The 23,222-nt window shown below is 32.6% G+C and overlaps 1 protein-coding gene across 1 annotated transcript; it reads left to right on the forward strand.

Annotated features, from left to right (window-relative positions):
• Positions 1-2,102: 2,102 nt before the first annotated feature.
• On the forward strand, positions 2,103-23,121 carry LOC130897402 (uncharacterized). The gene is made up of 6 exons (XM_057806238.1): positions 2,103-2,209; positions 4,449-4,730; positions 13,066-13,179; positions 16,345-16,576; positions 17,773-18,020; positions 22,533-23,121. Exons 1-6 carry the CDS (start codon positions 2,171-2,173, stop codon positions 22,884-22,886), a joined length of 1,269 nt encoding a protein of 422 aa, XP_057662221.1. The 5' UTR covers positions 2,103-2,170; the 3' UTR covers positions 22,887-23,121.
• The last annotated feature ends 101 nt before the right edge of the window (positions 23,122-23,222 follow it).

Raw genomic sequence — 23,222 nt, forward strand, 5'->3', positions numbered from 1 at the left:
TTGATTATTATATTATTTGATTATTTTAACGATTATATGACAAATAGTGTGTATGCCATAGGCGCGAAACTTTTTAACGACCTCAAGATTATTTTGCCTTGGCCGTTTTAAAATGGCTTCAATAACTCGGTGCGTGTACATCGCATGTCCATGTATTCAACTCCCAACAATTCACAGTTGGCATAAATCTGGGCCCATAATTTTATAATTAAAAACAACTACATGTGCAAATAATAAATAGTTACAGAAACGTTTCCATAAAATTCTGGTATTGAATTTTTCACGGGTGGTTATTATTCTAATAACAAAAAAGAATCATTCATTCTGAATTACAACTTTAACTATAACTTGGAAGGAATTTCGTCAATAATATTAGAGATTATTTGATTTGTGTATACATATTGTTTTATTATTATTTTATTATGTCACCATTGTTTCCCCAATGGTGACATAATTAACACGTTGGTGGCTATTATTGTCATTAGTTTATCATTGTCAATGAATCATTTGATTTTTGTAAGGTTTTATCAATAATTACATACCTAGTTTGGAAAGTGATACATTTAGCATTCGTTACTGTTTTGCACGAGTGCTGAAACGAGTTGTGTACACTTTTTTTCCCATGATAATTTAAAAAATTCTTCAAAAAAACTTATTTTTTAAATAAGAAAGTCAATTAAACAATATCACACATGTGTTGAAAAGTACATAAACACGTGTGCTGAAAAGTTAAAAAATGTTACAAAATATTATTTATTTTGTAATAGTAGAGATGAAACAAAAATGAATAGAATGATTATGAAATAATTTATAACTAAAGAACAGAAAAATAATCAATAGAACAATAAATGTTTTGTAACTATATTAGACACCTAACAAGAACTAAATAATTATCAATGATTTTGTTTCACTCTTTTCTGAGACGTTATAAAAGTTAAATGTAAAGTTGTTATTATAACAATTACTTAAATGCAGTGGATTTTGTAATATTGCATTATTGGTGGTATTTGTTGCCTCTTGTTGATTTATAGATGAAGCACACAAACTTTCATTGTTTTTGGGTTGTGCAGTGTCAGTACGTTGTACAGCATTTTGTTCAATACTATATTCAATGTTTCTATTTGCAACTTCTTTGTTTAATGTGCTCGTAAACACTAATATAACCTCAAAAAATCATATTGTCTACTTCTTCAGTCTTCTTAAATTAGGCCTTTTTCCTTTCGGCACCCAGCCAGATTCATGTTGTATTCGCCTATTCCATCTATTGTTCGAGACCATATATAACATAAGAAAAATAATCATTTCAATACATGTATGTTTTGTTATTTTTTAAATATATGTAATGCTCCTATATGGCAGTTGGTATGCCGAAAATATTCATTTTCATTCATACTCATACGCACAGGAAGCACTTCGAAGCAATTGGTCGCCTATTTTTTCGGACCACCGTTCCATTAGAGCACGTAGAACGGTACGTTCTGAATGGTACACCAGCATTTATTAGCGAGAAGTTTTCGAGAAAATCAGGGAAACGAATTATTCTCCACTACACGCGACAACGCGAGCTCTCACACAACAGTTAAAAAAAAATATTTGTGAAAAGTCCTTAATAGGAATGGAAAAAACGTTTCGACGCGCATTTTGAATTTCACACGTTTTCTTAGATCTCTTTAAATAAAAGATAGGGGAGAGTGGGAATCGTGTTATGAAAAAATATCCGTAATTCTGGTTCTGCTTAACCGATTTTTATAAATTTTATATTGTTTCAAAGAGATTTTAACCAGTAATACAAAATCTTAAAATTTTAAGTGATTTAATTAGCAACGCGAATGCTAGAGGGCGTTGTTTCATATATTTTAGATATTGTGATTTCTTTTAAGAAAGTTTTATTGGCCTTTTAAACATATTGGTATTTGAAATATAACATTTAAAAAAAATATTTATCTCCTTATTTCCTACTGATTACTAATACTAATATTTCAATTTCTCTTTATATAACGAAGTTCTCACAACTTTAAAATTTGTTTTCGTAATTCACATGTAATAAAACAAAAGTATCTCGTATGTATTATTATCTTTGATGAAACTGAAAGTAGTGGGAACCACAATTGCATTCATGCACTATACGAAAAACAACATTTGATGTTTTTATTTAACCGTTTAATCGTTTATGATAGTTATAAGCAGTCAATTGAGCGGAAATATTATGGTAAGTGTCTATTTTTATTTATTTTTTTCAAGTTATAGTCAATTACAATTAACACTAAACAATTTAAAAAGATTTATTATTAGAAACAATTTTAACGTTTTTTAAATTACTGAAACGTATTTATGTTTTACTAACAAAAGTAATCCTAATCTACTTTGTAGATTCAATCTAATTGAAAATTTTATAAATGTTGCAAAATTTTCTTCAAAATCCTAATATAATATATTCGTGATTCTGAATTATTTAAAAAATATTAAACCTCTGTTCAATTCTTTAAAGTGAAATTGTATACATATAACATCACTTAATAAGTCATGTGGCTGACACACAGATGGCACTGTCTTTGTCAAATCCATATGACGTTTATGAAGTACCAACTTTCAAATAACCAAGTGTAAAATTTCAGGATATTTCTATTAGTCAGTAAAAAATGAAAGCCATTTAAGTGAAGGTACTTTTCTATTTTTATTTATTATTGGTTTGCTGAATTTAAACGTAGTCGTACAGACAACGATAATTGTAAACGTTTTTGTCGTCCAATTGAAGTGTCAATTTTACAAACTAGGGTAAAACCGGAGATTAAACTACAGTTTAAACCATTGTTTAACTCTAGTTTAAACCATTGTTTAACTCTAGTTTAAACCAATAATAAAGGAGGTTACTCTATTTCAGAGGTTACAGTTACACAGACATTTATCTGCCAGTACTTCCCAATATAACCAAGTTAGATAGTTTAGGAAAGTTTTATAAACAAAAATAAACAAAGAACAGAAAAAATCGTGTAATTTCTTAGGTTAACCTCGTGAAGAAATACAAAGAATCAATCGAATCTAAAAAAAGTGAAACGGAAACTTGGTTGGAAAAGGAAAAAATTGTAGAGTTGGCAAAGGAATTTATTGATAAAAATAACATAATCATGTTTTCGGTAGAACCACAACAAATTTTAAAAACAATTTGAGAAAGTTAGGTTAGGTTAGGTTAGTTTTATGTTAAACTAAAGTTTAAACTACCCCTAGACTGCCGATAGCGTTTAAGCTTAAATTTGTCACTAATCGCCATTAATAAAACGTGAAAAAAAAACGGTATCTGTAGTTTGAAACGTCGTTTGAGCCTTAAGCTTCACTTCTATCATTGCGCTTTACCTCAGAAAACATCAAAAACATCTACAACTTGGTTATATCTAACCTTAAATGGAAATTGTATGAGATAGCTGAGGCCGTGAAGATATCAAAATATAGCATGTTTAGAATTATGGATAAATATTTGACTACGAGAAAGCTTTTTTCAAAGAGGATGTCGCGTTTACTCACAGTCGATCAAAAACAACAACGTGTTGATGATTCAGAGCAGTCTTTGGTTATGTTCATGGTCATCACTTCACTCCGGAATCAAAACGATCATCATCTGAGTGGACTGCAGTCGGTGAACCACGTCTGAAGCGTTCAAAAGCGCAACAGTCAGCTGGGACGGTTATGGCTTCAGTATTTTGGAATATTGTTCATCCACTATGTCCAAAAGGTAGAGACAATCAATAGCGAATACTACATAGAGTTGTTGGATCGTTTGAATGCAAAAATCAAGGAAAAACTGCCTCATATGTCGAAGAAAAAACCACTGTTTTACTAAGACAAAGCACCGATTTACAAGTAGTTGGAAACGATGGTTAAATTGAACAAATTACACTTGGAATTGCTCCTTCATCCATCATATAGTCTAGATCTAGCCCCCTGTGACTAATGGCTATTCGCTGCTCTCAAAAATTGCTTGCCGGTAAGAAGTTAATATGCGATGTACCGCACTTTTTGAAATGTCTGCTAGCTCGCGCACTTTCAGTCGATAATCATCCAGTACTGCTTTATGGATTTTCTTCAAAATAACTGGAGTCGTTTCTTCATTTGAGACCATCCTCGTAAGTAATAAGCACTTATTAAAAAATGGAAAATTCTCAACCGCGATCTTTGGAACGAGAAAATTGTGTTTAGTAATTTACAGAGATGACTCTGAAATAAAAATTAGGTACTGATCAAAAACCTATAAGAGGTGGAGAAAAATGAATCATCTGCTGAAGATATTTTTTCATAATGCAACCCAATATATTAATTATATAGATAAGGACAACTGTAATTTGTTTTCCACTATATTTTATACTTTCTTAAGTAAACAGTTCAATGATTTCCATCGCGTTTTTCATTTTACCAAAAAACGGTATATTTTTTCTAATTTGAATTTATTGTTTCAGTTTTACGAAATAATTTTATTCTGTTCACTCCACTGCGTTCTTTCAGTTGAAAAACCTGTGCGAGAGCAAGATTTAAATCCTCATAATTACACTCAGCACTCATACCAAAGTCCCTCTGGTAGCAGATCGGAAAAGTTCGGTCCTGTAGTGTTTCTTACTAATGAAGATGTTACCACTGATCCCGTCGTCAGTTCTCCAAGGGACAACCGCATACAAGACGTTCCTTACCAGAAAGTTAAAAGGAAATATAAAAAGAAAAACATAGGAAGAGTAGAAATTCAGGTACATTAGTCAGATGAAGTCGCTTTCTATTTCTATATTTGCATATTTTCTTTATACAAGGTGTTTAAAAGGTGAGAAGGTGTAAGATAGATGGAAAACTGAAAAATAAATGTGGGTTGCTGAGTCAAAAATTTTCGTAACGCCATCCGTATTCAAGATAAAGGGCTTTATATAAAAAAATACTTCAATTTCTTATTTCTTAGACCTATAAATTGATGCTTCTAAATGTTTTTAGGTCTCTTCTGTTTAAAAATCAGTTTTTTCAATCATTTTTGACGTTTTGACTTTTCTATTTTGATAAAGACTTTAAAACAGAAGCTGATACATCCCTTGAGTCCGTTTTTATATCTGATTCTTATAGAGGTTGCTAGTTACACAATTTGTACCACAATTTCAAGAGAACGTAAAAATCAATTATCCATCAATTATTATCAATAATTAGAATGCATTATGCGAATTTAAAATTTTTTGTTGCTCGATTGAGACCTTATCGATATATGGATTTATGTTAAACATTGGGATTAAGGGTTTTCGTTTCTTCTATGGTTCCACAAAAATCCATTCATCGATATATTTTGTTTTTGTCATGGAAATCTTTCATTTATTGATAGTTATGAGGATAAGTCAGCTCTAAAAAATTATGCTCAATTCTATTGGAAATTAATATTACGAACGACTTTACGCAAATTGTCTTCACCACAACCTAGCCCCGAGTTACCCTTAACTTTGTATGTCTGTAGATATGGTGGTGTCACACACCTACACCGCGACCCAAAGGATCTATTGAGCCCACCTTTCTTGTTGAGATACTGGGGAACCCAGTGTTAACAGTTGATCTATTAATCTCGCTCCTTTTAGAAAGTTCAGAATCTACGTCTTCTATTCCATACACTCCTAGGTGTAGTGCTCCGGACTTCCTTAGGGTTCCACACTTCGAGAGAATGTGGATAGAGGTTTCGTCCTCTTTGCAACAGAATCCGCACGCCGAATTATCAGTCTAGCGTCTTCAGGTGTTCATTGAGGCTCCAGTGCATCTTTTGGTGTGAGCTGCTAACAGAAGTTGCACATACCAATTTGACATAATTTTTCATAAAATATCATCATTAATATCTATTTTTTTGATGCATTACATTTATTGAGTTTTTATGGAATAATGCAACTTCACTCTTTTCGAAATTTTTGTCTTGCTTGATAATATGAAAAATCAAAGTCTCTACATGTTGTGTCTCCAAATTAAACAAGGTTTATTGGACTAAAGTGATGTTGGCACCAACGACATTGATCTATATACAAGAAAAATTATAATCACCAATTTCTATTTTACGTCTTCACTATATTTTAATACTTTATTTCAATTTTCAAACTTTGTCATTGAAATTTCGGAACTTTTTTTAAAGGATAGCATGGAAAACAGTCTTCGGTCATTGATTTAATAATTTAGTGTGTAAAATAGCGTTTTTTCGACGAATGGGATTATTATGACAGTCAAAAAAATACCTTTACACACGAATTGTATATAATATTTTTTTAACCATCGAAAATTTTATCAAAATATAGAATACAGAAGTAATTTTCGTTATAAAATTCATTTATTAATATTTTGAACATTTTAATCAAGATTAGAACAAATTAACGAAACGTGTTATTGAATTTATCAACTTCTCTTTGGCGTGTATAAATTCCACCTGAAAATAATTACTAGTACATAAGTAGAAAAATAAAAAAATTACATCAGCGAGATTTGAACCTGGGACCTACCGCATATGCGCCTCGTTCTCTAGCCACTACAATGCTTATAAAATGAAAAATTTATCAACAGATTTAAATACGTCTGACCTTGCTAAAAGCAACCGAATAGAAACCATTTTCATATCTTTAAGGGTATCCTCTTAAAAAAATAATTTATAAGGGTCTGCAACGGTTAAATGTTTTACAAAAAAATTAATAACTCAAAAAGTATGCATTTTTCGAAAAAAGTTTTAAGACAAAAGTATACTAAAATTTTACGTAAATTTCAAAAATGTATTAATATACAGGGTGTTCTATTAAAAATAACGAATTTACAGTCGATTTCCGGTAGAACCGGAAGTCGTCCATCTTTTAAAATATTTCAATTAAAAATATTGTATTCTAAAACTCAAGTGTAGAAATTTTCCTGATTCTACTATAAGTATTTTGCCTTATGGGTGATTCCGTTCTAACTATGATTTTTTGTATTCAAAATTTCAAGATTTTAAAATTTAACTTTTCTAACTTTTTTATGCATATTATTCATCTATTTTACTGTAAAAATAAAACTCTAAGAGGAATTTACTACAACTTCAAAGTATCACGAGCAAGACACAAATGTCGGATTTTGAGTTCCACGGTACTGACTCATTTATCCACGGTACTGACATGGTAACTTAAGATATTAAACAACAAGTGCATCAATTTTCCTCAGTTTGATCATAAACATTAGAATTTATAAGGTAATTAGTTTAAATCATTTGTTACGACAAAAAAAATTAATAATTTATCGGTAAATTCTAGGAATGGACATGACACGGTACTGACATTCAAGTGATGTATGGTAACTTAAGATATTAAACAACAAGTGCATCAATTTTCCTCAGTTTGATCATAAACATTAGAATTTATAAGGTAATTAGTTTAAATCATTTGTTACGACAAAAAAAATTAATAATTTATCGGTAAATTCTAGGAATGGACATGACACGGTACTGACATTCAAGTGATGTAGTATAAGTTTTCTTTAAGTGGCAAGTTATATTGTATAAAAATAATGTTTAAATATCTTAAGAATTATTCAATTAACACAAAATTTTTATTAATTGATTATTAATTAATGACTAGTACAAAAAAACAATACAGGACATTGAATATCACAGTTAGAACGGAATCACCCTTATATCGATAGTTTTATCTCGACGTGGGACACTCTGTATATTAGTTGACATTTTGCAATTATATCCATAGTTTGAGATCGCAAAAAAAGGAAAAATTGATTTTCTCGAATATTTGTTCATGATAGGCTAAAAGCATTTAATGTTACTGTCAATATCGAAAAATTATTCACGGGCCAATTTAAAATTGCATCATTGTTGTTTCCCACTGTAAATTCACTCTAATTCTGATTATTATCTACGATTATGAAAATTATATTGCAACCCTTTATTTTTCATTCATAATATTTCGTAAAAAGTTTAACAAAGAACAACGGAATGCTGGTACAATTATAACGATTTTCTTTTTCATATTGCATTCGAAGTTGATGTGTGAATTTATTCTCTATTGTAGAAGATGAATATTCATGCCATGCAGAAATTAGTCAGTTCATTTTGTAAGAATCGTAACATGGTGTGAATTCTTCGATCACATAGTCTGCTATTTGAAATCTAGACACGTTTCATCAAGTGGAGATTACTCAATGTCGTTTAAATGTTTACCGAAAAAACACACGAAATGCAGTTGAAAATTTCTTTGACCAGATTTATTATTATTTTCTACTCCATTGTTGTTTTTATCTTTAGCTGTATCAATTTATTACGTTGAAATTACGACATTTTGGATAACAAATATTGTCAAGAAAATAGGTTTCTTGTAAAACTATCCGGATTTAACGAGATTTGATCTCGAAACAAACGACCATAAAGGTATATTTTATGTGTTTTAATAAGTGGAACAGACACCAGAAGTTTACTTTGAAGAAAATCGGAATCAATTTATATTGCACACTCTTAACTTAAAAGCAACCATAGTGATATAATAAAATAAAGGATTTCTACTATTCAATCCTGAAATGTTTCAATCAATATTTCGAAAATGTATTCCGCCGTTATTGAAAAGGAGAAAACAACTACTTTCCTGGCTAATACCTCGACCTTGGCTCGCAATTGGAAGGAGAAATTGTCACTACTGACTAGTTTCGACGTTATTAAGTCCCATCAGAGTAGTTTAACACCCCTCGTTCGGACTTGAGACCCGAACTGTAGACAACGTCGAACAGCGTCGAGTTTGGTACATGTAGTGAAACATTTTCCAAAAAACGCTAAGTGGCGCCATTCTCACTTCCAACTGCGAACCATTGGTCAGGTAGAAATCTACCGTAGTAGCCGATAATACGGATCTCTACTATTAACTTCTGCATTAATCTTCTTAAACTGTTCTGATGAGACGTAATAACGTCGAAACTAGTCAATAGTTATAATTACGAGCCATTGGGGATATTAATATCGAAAAAAGGTCGATTTACATCACGTTCTTCAGAGGTGTTGTGAGTTAATATTCGTAGAGGGATTAGCCAGGAAAGTAGTTGTTTACCCATTTGAAGAAATACATTTTCGAAATTATATATGGCTACAACAAGATGGTGCCCACTCCACTATGCGTGTGGGGTGAGGTAATACCTAAATAATGTGTTTTCCAAAAGATGGATTGGACGGCGTGGTTTTATCTAATAACCCCCGCGATCACCCGACATGAATTCTTTAGACTATTTCCTGTGGAGTCACTTAAAAAACATTGTTTATAAAACAAAACCTGCCGTTCCATACATTAAACTCACTTTGTATGAGTTTCAAATTTTAATTGATTGAATGATAATAAATTTTGATTTTTTTGATTGTTAATTTTCATCTCCAGTTGAAATTTTGGTATTTTTGGAATCAAATTAATGATTTTCATTTTGTTCATGTTGATGTAATGCATTTTTGGTATATTTGTGACCATTTATTCTATTTTCTAGATATTGCATAGTCATTCCTATGTAATTTATTGGACAATTTAAGCATGGTTTACAGCAGGAGTCGGGGCAATCTTTTTTTAGCGCAGATTAAAATCAACCAAATTCAAAAAAATTCTAGTGAATAATAAGATATATTTTATTAAAAAAATAATTACGAACATAGAATAATATTTCTGTTTGAACTTGTGACGTTTAAATTTTTCTTTTTCTTCGAAATTTTCACTTTGGATAGTGATTAATATAAAGTTCTTTGATTTTATATTATGATTATCGTCGTCGTTGCCTTGAATATTATTACGTTCTTAACGAAGGAAACTTTTATCGTTTCAGATGCAACTCGAAACTTATTTAATTAATTTACTTCTTCATTTTTCGACCATGTACTTGGTTCAGTACAAAACTTTTAAATATCCATTCAAACTTAAAAGTGGTTTCGTTTATGTTGAGCAGGAACCGAGAGGTTCATCACTATCAAAAGAACTTACATTTCTTTTATTAAGTGACATGATTTAATTGGAGAAATAATTTTTAAGAAAATCAAATATAGCTGTCAACTAATATAAATTTTAATAACGATTTAATGAAAAGCGAAATACGATTTTCATTTATTTAATAGGGGCTTCTTTCATATAAGGGTGGAAAAGTAATTTAATTTGCCTCTTTGGACAATATTGAAATTAAAGGAAGTTTCCGTACGTTTTAAAGACAATCTTGAAGCACTGATTTTCCGAATGGGTGAATTTTGCTTTTCAAACATTCATTAACACTGTCAATATTAGTTTAAGAACTAATTTCATCCTAGGAAGTTGTTCTTCTCAGCATATTAAATAATAACACAGGGATACTGTGCGAGGAGTGATGTAATGACTTTTTAATTTTTGTCCGATAGTGTTTACCATCGTCTTTGTGGTTATAAGTTGTGCTGATAAAAACCCATTACCATTTTATGAATCTCTATCAGACAATACTACAATTTTTATTTATGTACAATACATGGCAACCAAATTGGTTCTTCTTCTTCTTCTTCTTCATCGTACGTTCATAGTCCAATGTTTGCATCAATGGTTGCCCAGCTGCATCTGGGATGATGAAGAATAGCTTGTAGGTGGTCGTCCTGGTGGTCTACATTCTGATCGTATATTGCGATTTTACATCTTCTCGGTTCTCTGGATACTGTAGAATATTCGGTTTTCTTCTTGCTTGCTTCACCAAATCGGTTCTTGATTCCAATTCGGTTTGAATTTACTTAGGCTGAAGCTCAGAAAACAGAAACTCTATTGACTTTAAATTTTTATGAGACACTCTGTATCTAAAAGGATTTTTGGCGTCTTAAAAGGAAAAATACGTTGTTAGGTTAGATAAATTTTTATATTGACGCTTTAAAACAAATGTAAACAACTAATAATTTCGGTAATTATCTAGATTAGGTTCGACTTTGTTAAAATTTTAGTATGTTATAGAGATAATTATGGGCGCGAAAATCATCCCTTCACATAGTGTTTCAGCTTTGAAGTTCCAGAAAAAGAAAAATAATTTATACATCATGATGACATCATGTATCATAAAATTTGCAGAGAATTTAGTCTAGTTTGTTTTCATACGACTATCGTTAGTAAATCTATCAATATTTGTTTTTTTTTTATTCGTGTTTGACCATGAAAAAGATAAAATTCTATGAATTTTCATGTATTGCTGTTTCAATATTCTTAGTTCAAATTCGTGGTTAGGTTAGATTAGGTTAGGTTAAGTTAGGTTAGATTAGGTTAGGTTAGGTTAGGTTAGGTTAGGTTAGGTTAGGTTAGGTTAGGCTAGGTTAGGTTAGGTTAGACATGCGAAATTAAACTATGATGCATAAATTATTTTTCTTTTTCTAGAACTTCAAAGTTAAAAAACTATGTGAAGGGATGATTTCCGCGCCCAACATATATACATCAAATTTTTCAGTATAATTTTCTCTATAACATACTAAAATTTTAACGAAGTCGAAGGGGTGTAACCTAATCTAGATAATTACCAAAAGTTTTCTATTGATATAAATATTGAACTCAAAAATAATCAAGATGATTGATATAATAAATAAATGGCTTTTGTTTTTTTCCTACCTTTGTTAAAAATCAGAGTTATGTGAAGAAAAATCCAGAACATTCTAAAAAGTAAAACGCATAAAGATCATTAATCATTAATTTGTACGTCTGAACCAACGTTGCGAACCGGATGACGGCTGGCGCGGCAATGGCAAGTCTCGACTTATTGTACTGAAGATAAAATTTGCAAATTTCACAAGTAACAGTGGCTGAGCTAATCAAAGTAGTATCTGCCTATATTGATAAGAGAAGTCAAGTCAAAATTTTAGTTTTTCACTATCGAAAACAAATAAATTTTCATGGATTTCCGCTTACGCTTTTATATCCAACTTAGATCTCCGTCGAGTTTCCCTTGGACCACTTGGACTAATTTGGGAGGCGTGGATAATATTTCTGAAGCTTGTGCATTATCATTTGATATACGAAATATCCAAATTCATTCTTAAATCTGACTTTTCCGCTAAGTTTCCATGTCCATCTACACACGAGATTGTTGTACGAAACGCGAGACTTTATACACGAGACCAGTAAAGTTGTCGTTTCGTCATGTTCAATCATAGTTCGAGTTTCGTCTCCAAAGCGAGAAGAGACCATTTGAAACAAGACTACCATCTTTATCTTGAATCTTCAACAAGCACAAATAGTACTGAGGAATCAAGCTAAAGAACAATTTAAAGAATTACCTTGGTTGTCATGTCACAAACCCCGTCAAATGCCTTCGATATGTCCAATGCGATTGTTCTGGATTCTCCATATTTCTCAATAGCTTCAATCCACTACGTACGTTGATGACATAGACCAGGAGATTCATCAGTTGATCTATGATCACGGAAGCCGATGATGATGTTAGCAGACTCAAGATATCAGCAGATTTGCTGGTTAATAACAACCAATTAAACGGTTGTTATTGGGAACAGTCTTTCTTCCTTTTTTTGTATGGGTTGAGGACGAGCAATTTTCCAATCTGCATTTTAATATGATAGCCTAACGGAATTGTTAGTTCAGCTAAGCAATTCTTTAATAAAATTGGTGATATTACATTTGGGCCAGTCGCTTGCTTTATTGTTCAATCCTTTGAGAAGTTTTGTCACATCTCGGTATCGAAATTTTAGTTGATCCGAGAAATAAATTGTTTAGTTCAGTATAATTACATATAATTTGTAGCATACATACTTACTACAAAATACTGTAATTTTCACATTTTCATTTACATCTCATTTAGCTTCTTGTCTTAGTTTTTGACAATGTTACTATAAAGTCTTTTTCCCAAAGATGTTTATAATATATCCATTATTCTTCAGAATTTCTAATAATACTTTATGAGTACTGATTGTACTAAAAGTTATATAAAGTTGGAAACAAAGATTTTCGACGTTCATTTTATTAATCGAAATCATATTTTCTGGAGTTTCTTCCAAACAATCTTCGATAAAATTATATAACGTACAGAAATTTAACCTTCCTGTTGCACTTTGTGAAACATTAATCCTTGTTTTATTTTCAGGATGAAAAGATTAATTCCCAACTCGAGCAAGCCCTAGCAAAGCACGGAGCTAAAGTTCTTAAACTTCCTCCTGAAAAGTTGGCGAGAGGTCATATTCCATTTGTCCGGGATATTGTAAGTTCAAAATGTAACTTTTGATGTTTTAAGTTTCATGATAGATATTTAATTACTTCGACTCTAAAGTCAGAGGCGCTGGATTATGCAAATTTTGAGGGTAGATATAAATAAATGGCGTTTGCGTGTTATTTTAAAGACAGACAAGTCTTCAATTTTAAAAACTTTAATTCATTAATTATTTCCATTGCAATAACGGTTGTGTTAGCTGGTGCATCGTCTTGATGTAACAACAATTTATTCTCAGTCAAATGCGGCCGTTTTTGCTTGATTTCTTCGCTCAAACGTGGCAACGACTCCGCAAGATACTTGCCTTTGACAGTTTTTCCTTTTTCAATGTAGCCATGACCATGCCTGCAGATGATAGCGTCGTTTCCTTCTTTGCAGACCCATGTTTCATCCATGGTTAATGAGTAAGAAATTAACAGACGATATTGAAGAGGGAGTTGTATAAATCATCAAATATCATTATTTCAAATTTAACAAACTTAAATAACCACCATTTTGATCTAGTTATTGATTAATGTGTTAAATATGACGTTAGACATACAAAACTAACAATTTTGGCGAGAAAAGTACGACGAGAAAGTACGTTTTCAAATTATGGCGCCGGAGTTCTGCATTATTAAATGGTATGAGTGCGTTGATGCCGGATTTTTCTTAAACAGAATTGACTACACTGTACTGTGTAGGTTATAATAGAGTTAATTGAATTGATTATACAGTTCCAATTTTATGCATGATGCCACGAGATAAAAAAATTCTAGTTCCGTCAAAACCGAATTAGGTAACCAGCGAACGGATCCCAATCTGACGATAGCAAAAAGTTATTTTATTCATTAGTTTCCCTCAGATTAAATTTTAGGTACGCTTTACCTAGTAATTGTCTTACTCCCGGTTACTGAAACATTGTTTTAGTGTTTTGTAAACTGTAGAGTTTCCTTTTGTGAATACTTTAAATACCTCACTATGAAGTATGTCAAGCGAAAAGTAATTAAACTTAACAAATTCTGTCCAGAGTAAATAAGACGCGGTATGCTTCAACAAGGGTTTTTCTGTTGTTCACTTTATCATAAATAGGGAAGTGCAGAGGCCTGCGTAAGATTATCGATTGTTTTGTGAAATTAAAAATCTTCCGTGGACTATAAATTTCAGTTCATTAGAGTACGAGGTCTGGTTATTAAATAACCAGACTGAGCGTCTAGAAGGCGCTCTAGAGAGGTGGGGTAAAAAACGATTAGTGCGTTGGGTATCTAATTATCTTGTCTATACACATCCCAAAACACGTTTCTGTTACCATTATAATATTTGTGTAGTAGCGGTTTGAAACGAACATGTTTTTTTTCGCGCCAAAAACAAGTAAGCAAGTATTAATCACAAATTTTTCGTAAAATTGAAAAAAACCTCGACTGAATGCTATAATTTGTTGCGAGAGGCTTATGGGGACAATTCTCTATCTCGTGCGCGTGTTTTTGAGTGGTGTAAGCGCTTTAGTGAGAGCCGAGAGAGCATTGAAAATGACCAGCACCCAGATCTCCCTGTAACTGTTTCAACTCCGGAAACAATGACCAAAATCAACCAAATTGTTCGTGCAGATCGTCGAATGAGCATCCTTACCAAAAGCTCTTTGGACAACGGAACTGCTCAGATTTCCTAGAAAGGTTAGTAAAAGATCTGCTTTGAAAGAGACTCGATTTGAATCGATGGAAGCGGTAAAGCAAAAAACGGCAGAGCTCCTAAACGCTCTCACCAAAGAACACTTCCAGCACTGCTTGGATCGATCAATGGAAAAAACTTATGGAAAGGTGTGTGGCGAGGGGACGGGAACATGTTGAAGGGAAGCATTCGAATGTAAAATAATTTTTATGATAAAACCCTTTTTCGCAACCATTCTCGTTATTTAATAGCCAGACCTCGTATATTGGTTATACGATTTAAAAAATTTGGAAGGAAGAAATTCAACATTAAAAATTATTCATAGAAGGATGTTGAGGTATTGATAACATTCGTTCTAGATGTCTTCGTATCTCAACGACTGTTGAAGTAATATCTTTGTTCTTGGCTCAAATTCCGAATCAGTTTAGGTTTCACCCCTCGCGAATGACAATTTCGAAATTGCGCATGCGATTTGTTCTTAAACTAATTCGGAATTTTACACGCGAGAAAAGTTATTGTTAAAGAAAATAGTCAATTCACGAATGGCGCAATTTGATACTGACGGTCCATGCTGGATTCAATCACCACGTTGTATGAATTAGACTAAAAAACGCTCTTTGAAGTAGATGTAACTTCAAATGTATACGCTTCTGACCATTTAAATGTACAATTTTGGTACAAAATTCAATTATAAGTTCTTACGAGACCAAAATTTCAACTGGGTATTTGACGTCTACTTCTCTACAGTAGACGGTAGGCTCCTCGGGGAGTCCCAGACATTTTACAACATCGCTATAGAATCTGAATGACCCATGATAGCTTCTATAGTGTTTCACAGCATTCGGTTTGCGTTAATTTGAAATAAGTGTCCATAAATATTGAAGAATACTTAAGCACATTAACTGGGAAAAATTGAACAAGCAGTAACAACCACCACGACAAAAATCTCCGACTAAAAAAATCACAAAAAGAAAAAGTTGGTTAGATGAGGAATGTGACAGTGGAATACAGCAAAAACTGTTGCATAATAGAGACGAGAAAAGCAAAAGTCAATATAACAACAAAAAGAAACTATGTAGGAGGAAAAAAGAGAAACTTTAGCAGACAAAATTAGAAGATACCAGAAGTCGAGAGGAAAATATGTAGACTAAGAAATCGGTGGAGGGAAGTAGTTGTAGGAAACCTTATAGAGAAAAACATGTTTGTTACATAGGAACTTCCGAAAGACTAAGGTGGAGCTGATACAAAAAGTTTGGGAAATACTGAGACAGCACGTCTAGGACATGAATATTTATCTTCAGTATTCCAAAATGGCGAATTTTTCTCTACATTATAACCATAGAAATCGTGAGATTATTCAAAGAGAGTTTAGATAAAATTTTTTATTTCATTTTCATCTCTTACCGAGCACCGGCATCATGCAAACAATCAGATTGACATACATTAAAGAAAGTTTCATATTCTGATTCCCTTGGTCTGGTCTAGTGACCTACGTATTTAATTTTCCAGCAAACAAACCAACAAAACTACGCTTTCTCATACAAAGTATTGGATCATTCTTCCGGTGATGACTTTTCTCATTCTCAAGTTCAAAATTCCAAGGCGACAAATGGCGAATACCGAGTAAAATTGCCCGACGGGAGACTCCAAATTGTCTCTTATACAGCAGATCAAAACGGTTATAAGGCCGATGTCAAATATACAGATAGTGAGGAAAACACAGTTAACTTCTATCGTCAAGGTTGGTATTATTGCTCATTTTTCTTTATTCTTACAATAAAGGCGGTCACGTAGGGGAAATTCCTGCTACTTTCGAAATAAATTCATTTTAGTAGTGGCAAGAGTAGAAGAAAAAATCTGAACATATTTATGGTTCAGGAGGTGGGCCATAAAAAGATATTCTGAAGAAAATTATCATAAATTGTTTCTAATTCTAATAAATTCTAATGAATTTCTAATTTAACTGTTTATATAAATGTAAATTATGAGAATTAATAAAACCGTCTCGTGTGAAATCAGCTTTATCAGTAAACAGTAATTTTCCAACAAATATGTTATCAATATTGGCTTGGAGAAAAAGTAATTTCGGTTTTGTAGTATAAAATTTAACACAGAATAGTTTTTAATCAATTATATATTTTCCCTTTTCGCTCAATCACCTTTCGCCATATTTCTTTCAGCTTCATGATACCGCGCTCATAAAATTTCTCGTTCTTATCAGCAAAAAACTGATCGTAGGTCATCGCCATATGTGAAGCTTCGAAATAAATGATAATCAGATGGTGCCAAATCAGGGCTGTATGGGGGATGTGACATCACTTCCCAGCCAAGCTCCAACAGTTTCATTAATTGTAGACAGTAAACATCAGAATTGATCGTTTAGCTTCTTGGAAACAGAATATTCTTGTGTACCTACCAAAATAACATCATGAGCAATAAACCATTAAAATTATAAAAAAAAAATATAATGTAAAACTTACAATTAAAGCTGTAATGAATGTTTGATCTGACCACCATGATCTTCCATGCACGGAAGCTACAGAGAATATTTCTTTGTACTTTGAAGATGATTTTCAGATTCTCTATTTCAATTTAATCGTGATAATCAACGTTTTATCACTGAAAACTAGTATCAAGTTAGCGATTTTATCAGTTGGTCCTGCCTTTGATTGTACTATCATCTATACTCGAAATGGTGTTGAAGAACGGCGGCACTAGGAGGCAGAAAGACGTCCAAACATATTCTGTTTAGATTTATATACACCATCTTTGAATCTTATCGAACTTGTTTAATATTGGAGGTTGGAGGGAGATTGTTAAATTTACACAGTTAATCGTCAAACTATATATTAGGTTTTTTTAAAAAAGAAATTGAAAAATGAAGGGTGTAATACTCCGACATTTGTTCGATGTTCTCTAATGGATAGAATTTTTCAGATCCAATATATCGAATTGAACAGCTTGCAGTAAAAAAATTTGTACCAGTTAAAACGAATAGAAAATATCCAATTGATTATTACGATGAAACACAATCAAGCGGCCGCGGTGACGAGGAGGTCAAATTAAAAACTGCAATTCCAGCTAACTACGACGGTAGCTACGACAGGGGCTACGAGAATATCGTAGTAACGCCAAGTCCTGGATATTCTAATGGCGGTGCAGTTAGTGCCAATGCAAATTACCAGGTTGGTTAATTTACTGTAAATTGGAATGTAATTGGTCGATACGTCTGCGAGAGTAATGTATTAGGTATATACCGTTTGTGTTGACGGTCATTTACGTTTCAAATTGAAAAAAAAATTCACTAAAAATGAAATCTACGGTATGAAAAATTGAGGTTACCTTTTTTTAATGAAAAATTATATTTATGTGATGTAAAATGCGATTGTAATAACGAAAACAATCTTGTTATTGTTATCTATATATTTTATGTACCAATTCCCTTTCCTATCTACTATCTATTGCCCTTTATAGCTCGGAGTATCCCTCCTATTACGGCGCCGAACAACCCCTCGGTAAATAATCAACGTGTGTTACTTGGAAACAATGAAATTTTATCAATCAAATTTACAGCACCTCATTCCTCAAGGGATTTGTCGGTACCTATGTGAAAATAATGGCAGGGCTTGGGCTCTTCTAAATTAGAACAAGGGAAAGTCTCTTCGCGCGTAGTTACTAGAGTGGATCGGACCCGTCACGTTTTACTTGTTATATATTCTTACCTTCTGAGAGAAAATTTTTGTTATCGAAAATTTTCTTTTTTAATTTTCCTCAATACAATCGTCACCACTACTAAAGTAAAGAAAACGTTGAGATAACTTTAAACATATAAACTAAAGTACCGCCGCAGTATGTTTGCTTCAATAGGGTTAAAAAATACCAGGGTAGAAACTTTTAAAAATAATAAAAAGGGTGAAAAATAATAGTAGGATGAAACCTATTGGAAAAGGAGAATAATGTAATAAAAATGAAAGGAAAAATCTTTTACGGGCGATCTGAGGTGAAGGGGGTGGGCTTTTAAGGGTAAATCGTGATTTCTGGAAAAAATCCTATAGAAAGAAGTCAAATAGCAGATTTGTATTTATATTGTTTTCACGTAGCCTCAAAATTTATATGATAAATTGAGTTTTTCGTTTTTCGTTTTTAATTTTTATCTTTTACAAAAAACATTTTTTTTTCACGAAATTTTGTGAAAAGTTACCTTTTTAGGTCCCATATGCACTGTAATTTATTTGACTTGGAATATTTATTTTTTCATGTTATTTTGACATTATATCGAAAAAATACCCTAATTTTCGAACGAAAATTATCCCGTCAAAATATCACCTTTTTCGAAAAAGTCGGTGAGATTTTTATTCGTTGAAATCTCTATTTCTTGATGGTGTGAAAAAATATTACCATCACCATGGTAAACTTTCTCAGAAAAGGCAAAAATAAGACGAAATTTTTTTAATTATGTATATAATTACGTACAATTTTTAGAGATTTATTAAAATTCTAGACTCTAATTACTTATATACATCATTGTAAATTGGAATCTCACGTTTTTCGTGTAATTGGAGTGGAAAAATTTAATAAACAAATAAAAATTGCACGTAATAGAAGAAAAATTTAGGATGCTAGTTTTTTTATCTAGGGATTTCAAGGGGTTTTTCTCGATATTATGTGAAAATAACGTGAAAAAAATAGATATTCCAAATCAAATAATTTACAGTATAAATAGGACATAAAAAGCTAACTTTTCACAAAATTTCGTGAAAAAAAAAATGTTTTTTGTAAAAGATAAAAATTAAAAACGGAAAACTTAATTTTTCACATAAATTTTGAGGTTACGTGAAAAAAGTGTGAATACAAAAGCTGTAGATCTTCTTATAACCTACAACTTTACTATTTTTCTCATAAAACTTTTAGTTTCACCAGTAATTAACTTTTTTACCCTTAAAAACTCAACCCCTTCCTCTTCTTGACCTCAGATCGCCCGTGAATTATTTTTATTTTCATCATATTGTCCTTCTGCAATAGATTTCATTCTACTATTATTTTGTTGGGTTTCAAAAATTATCGATTCTGGTCTATTAGAGGTGTAAACATTTGGAAGTCAAAACCTATTATTGAACCAGCACTGTTTACCATTCCTACTCAGAGCTAGATCTTTCTTTGTCTACCTCTCTTTTTGAATTTTTCTAATTTTCGCTTTCCATATTCTTCAGGTCGTTTTTCATTCATCCGTTGTAAGTTCGCCACCAGTGTAATTGTTTTCCTTCAATTAGAGCAGCAGCAACTCCCACGATTTTGGAGTGACATTTGGTTTTTCTTAATACTCAGAAAATCGAAACGAAGTCGCAACAGCGCGAAAGAAGTAGCAAATTCCAAACCACAAAAACTGTTAAGGTTACTTAAAATTCGAAAACTTGAATTTTCTCTCTCCAGTATCAGAAACATTTTGTGCCACATGTCAACATGAATTAACATCCTCCTGGATTCAAAATTCTTTTGTATGTTAATCACAGGAATGGAAAAAGCATGGAACAACTGTGGAGACAAACCAAAGCAATACACTGGCCATTGTTTGAGGAAATCGTCAGCCAATGTATTAGTTGATGCAGAAACTGATGCATTAAAGCGACTTGGTGGATGGCAACAATCTACGAGGAGATTACAAATTATCAATAATCATCTTTTGTTCTAACGTGCAGTACTGCAATTATAGACAACCGTTTATTAAACTTATGGAGATGTCTGTGGTTATTGAACGTATGTAGACCCTCCTTGGTAGCTGATTCCACAAGCTGGCACTTCTCCAAAGAAAGGAGTCGTCTTTTGTGTCTGTAGGTGAACTCGGTGTACTATCTGTACAGTAGATACTAATGTATTGCCTTATTCTCATAAACATTAGCTTGGGGTTCTAAAAAGAGTAATACGAATAAAAGTAATCAATTCTTGATGTGAACCTCTTAAAATCACTAACATTTTGTGCTGTTTCAAATTTCTGGAATTTTCCGAGCGTTGTACGCGCCAAATTTTCTTCCTGAATCGTGGTTGTCGTTTTCTCAGAAGTTATGTGCGAGAGAGATCATCTAGAGTCAAAGAAACCATGATAAACGTCAAAAAGCTAACCTCACTTCTTTAATGTAGCTTGTAGTTACAAATGATAATTTAATAATTATGGATTTTTCCATTTGAAAACTCCATGACAGGAATTGGTGACTAGCCTCCGGATCTAATCGACGTTTCAAATTTTTTGTTAAATCTCTCTCCTGGACTGAATCTATACTCCTCGTTGTGCTACTTTCAATTGGCTAAAGTTCTTCAGATACTTTCCCATTTCCATTATTAGGTCTTTTGTTCTTTTATGCGCAATCCATATTCTTTAGCTTTCTTTTCAAATGGTAGGAACAGTTTTTCTAGATAATTTTTCATTCTATTACATCATCTGCGTAGGCAAGTCCAGGAGTTCAATACCTGGGAGTGACAGTGACAAACGAAGGAAGGGAAACCAGGGAAATTGACAAAAGATTGAGGACAAGGAGCAAAACGTTTGGAGCCCTAGGAGGACTATTAAGATCAAAAGATATTTCAAGATTCATCAAGTTACAAGACAGTTATACAACCAACGGTGCTGTATGGCAATGGGTGTTGGATCAATAAAAAAAAGAAGGATACCAAATAAACATGAGGTCAGAGCGAAAAGACTCCGTTGTATGAGGCATATAGCCAGTATGGACGAAGACAGTTGGGTGAAAAGATCCTTGTTAAAGGGAAAAATAGCGGAAAGGAAAAGATGGCGTCCACGGAAAAAGTGGATAGAAGTATGTAGAGAAGATTTAGGAAGAGTAGGAATAGAGAAATGGCGTGAAGCAGCCTTGAACAAAAAATAAATGGAGGAAAGCAGTAGTGTGATTCCAAGCCCCGATTTATTCGTCTATATACATAAATGTACTTTTAAGGTTATGCTTACAAGCTAATCAGCGTCGTGTTCATGTTCATTCCGTGCATCGCTTTAGTTGTTATTTGTTGATCAATGCCGTGAAGCGCCGTAAACAAGCGAGAACGCGCGTTCATGGCTGCTGTTCTCCGATCGGAGTCAAGGCGTCAAAGAGTTCGCGCCTGGTTCGCGCGTAGCTCAACCATATACATTGACGGCCGCTTCCCATACTTACAAAGTCGTACGGACGAACTAGAGCATTAGCATAGTGAAAATATACTGTGTGGCTCAAAAAACTTGAATCACAAAGACAAAAATAAGGTAAATGATGCCTGGAAGCGGATGACTACTGAAATGATGGTAGATATAATTAAAGAAGCGAAAGTTATTGCAGCAGAAGCTTCTAAGTACGTTTCGCGTCGGATTTCATGACTGATTGAAAGCATAGCATGATTGTGGAAATTGGCGGGTACCTTCACGGCATTATAGGGAATTAAATTCGCCACTATTGAAAAATCTTAAGAGTGCTTAAGATTAGAATCCATAATATTAATCTCGACCCGCCAATTATCAATAATGCTTCTAAAATGCAAAGCTCTTGGATTCTGATACTTGGACTTAATATTTTCCATTTCAAGTACACAGAAATTTTGATAAAGTATTAATTTTGAGGTTATAGTTAATAATTTAATTAAAAAATACTTTTTTATATTGTAAATTCCAAGTATTGATTAATGTTTCTTGAATATTGAAAATATTGTTTATGTTACAGCTTCCTGTTCCAATAAATGTTCAGATCTATACGACAAACGCAAGAGATTATCAGAATGCGGGCAGTTATATTCCAACTATAGTTAGTACTCCACTTACTTACCATTCGAAAAATATAAATCATTACCGACAACCGGCTGTATCAGCACAGATAATAAATAATGGAGATCAGGGTATATATCTACCATTATCAACTCCATCTTCGTTCGTTTTAACCGATAATCACGGACAAGTAATTGATAATATTGAATTAGTGACTAGTACAGCTGTGCCGTTCGTTTTGTCTACTACTTCTTCGCCTCTAAATTTCGTTACAGCCCATTCGACAGCTGCGACACCAACAACGTATGACTAGTAAAATCCGGTTTCGAGACTTTAAAATTTATAATTTTTTCCAATGAAATTGTGTAATTTGATAAAAATCATGAGGTTTTACCGTTTTTCTTTTATAACTCGGGAAACTTTTCAAATTTTTTCTTCTTCGATTGCACCACGTCGTTTTTTTGCGGTTATAATCTTTTCTCGGGCTATAAGAGAAAAACTATTCGAAAATTTAATGTTTCATGTATATATTTTCAGATTTAATTTACCTATCAATTTTTATACTCATAAATTATTCTCAATAAATTTTTTGTTATTAAAAGAGTCGTGATTTTACTAACTCTCTTATTTATGTTGTTACCTGCTGCAA

The sequence above is a fragment of the Diorhabda carinulata genome, chromosome 8, assembly GCF_026250575.1.
Source record: "Diorhabda carinulata isolate Delta chromosome 8, icDioCari1.1, whole genome shotgun sequence".
Classification (NCBI taxonomy): Eukaryota; Metazoa; Arthropoda; class Insecta; order Coleoptera; family Chrysomelidae; genus Diorhabda; species Diorhabda carinulata.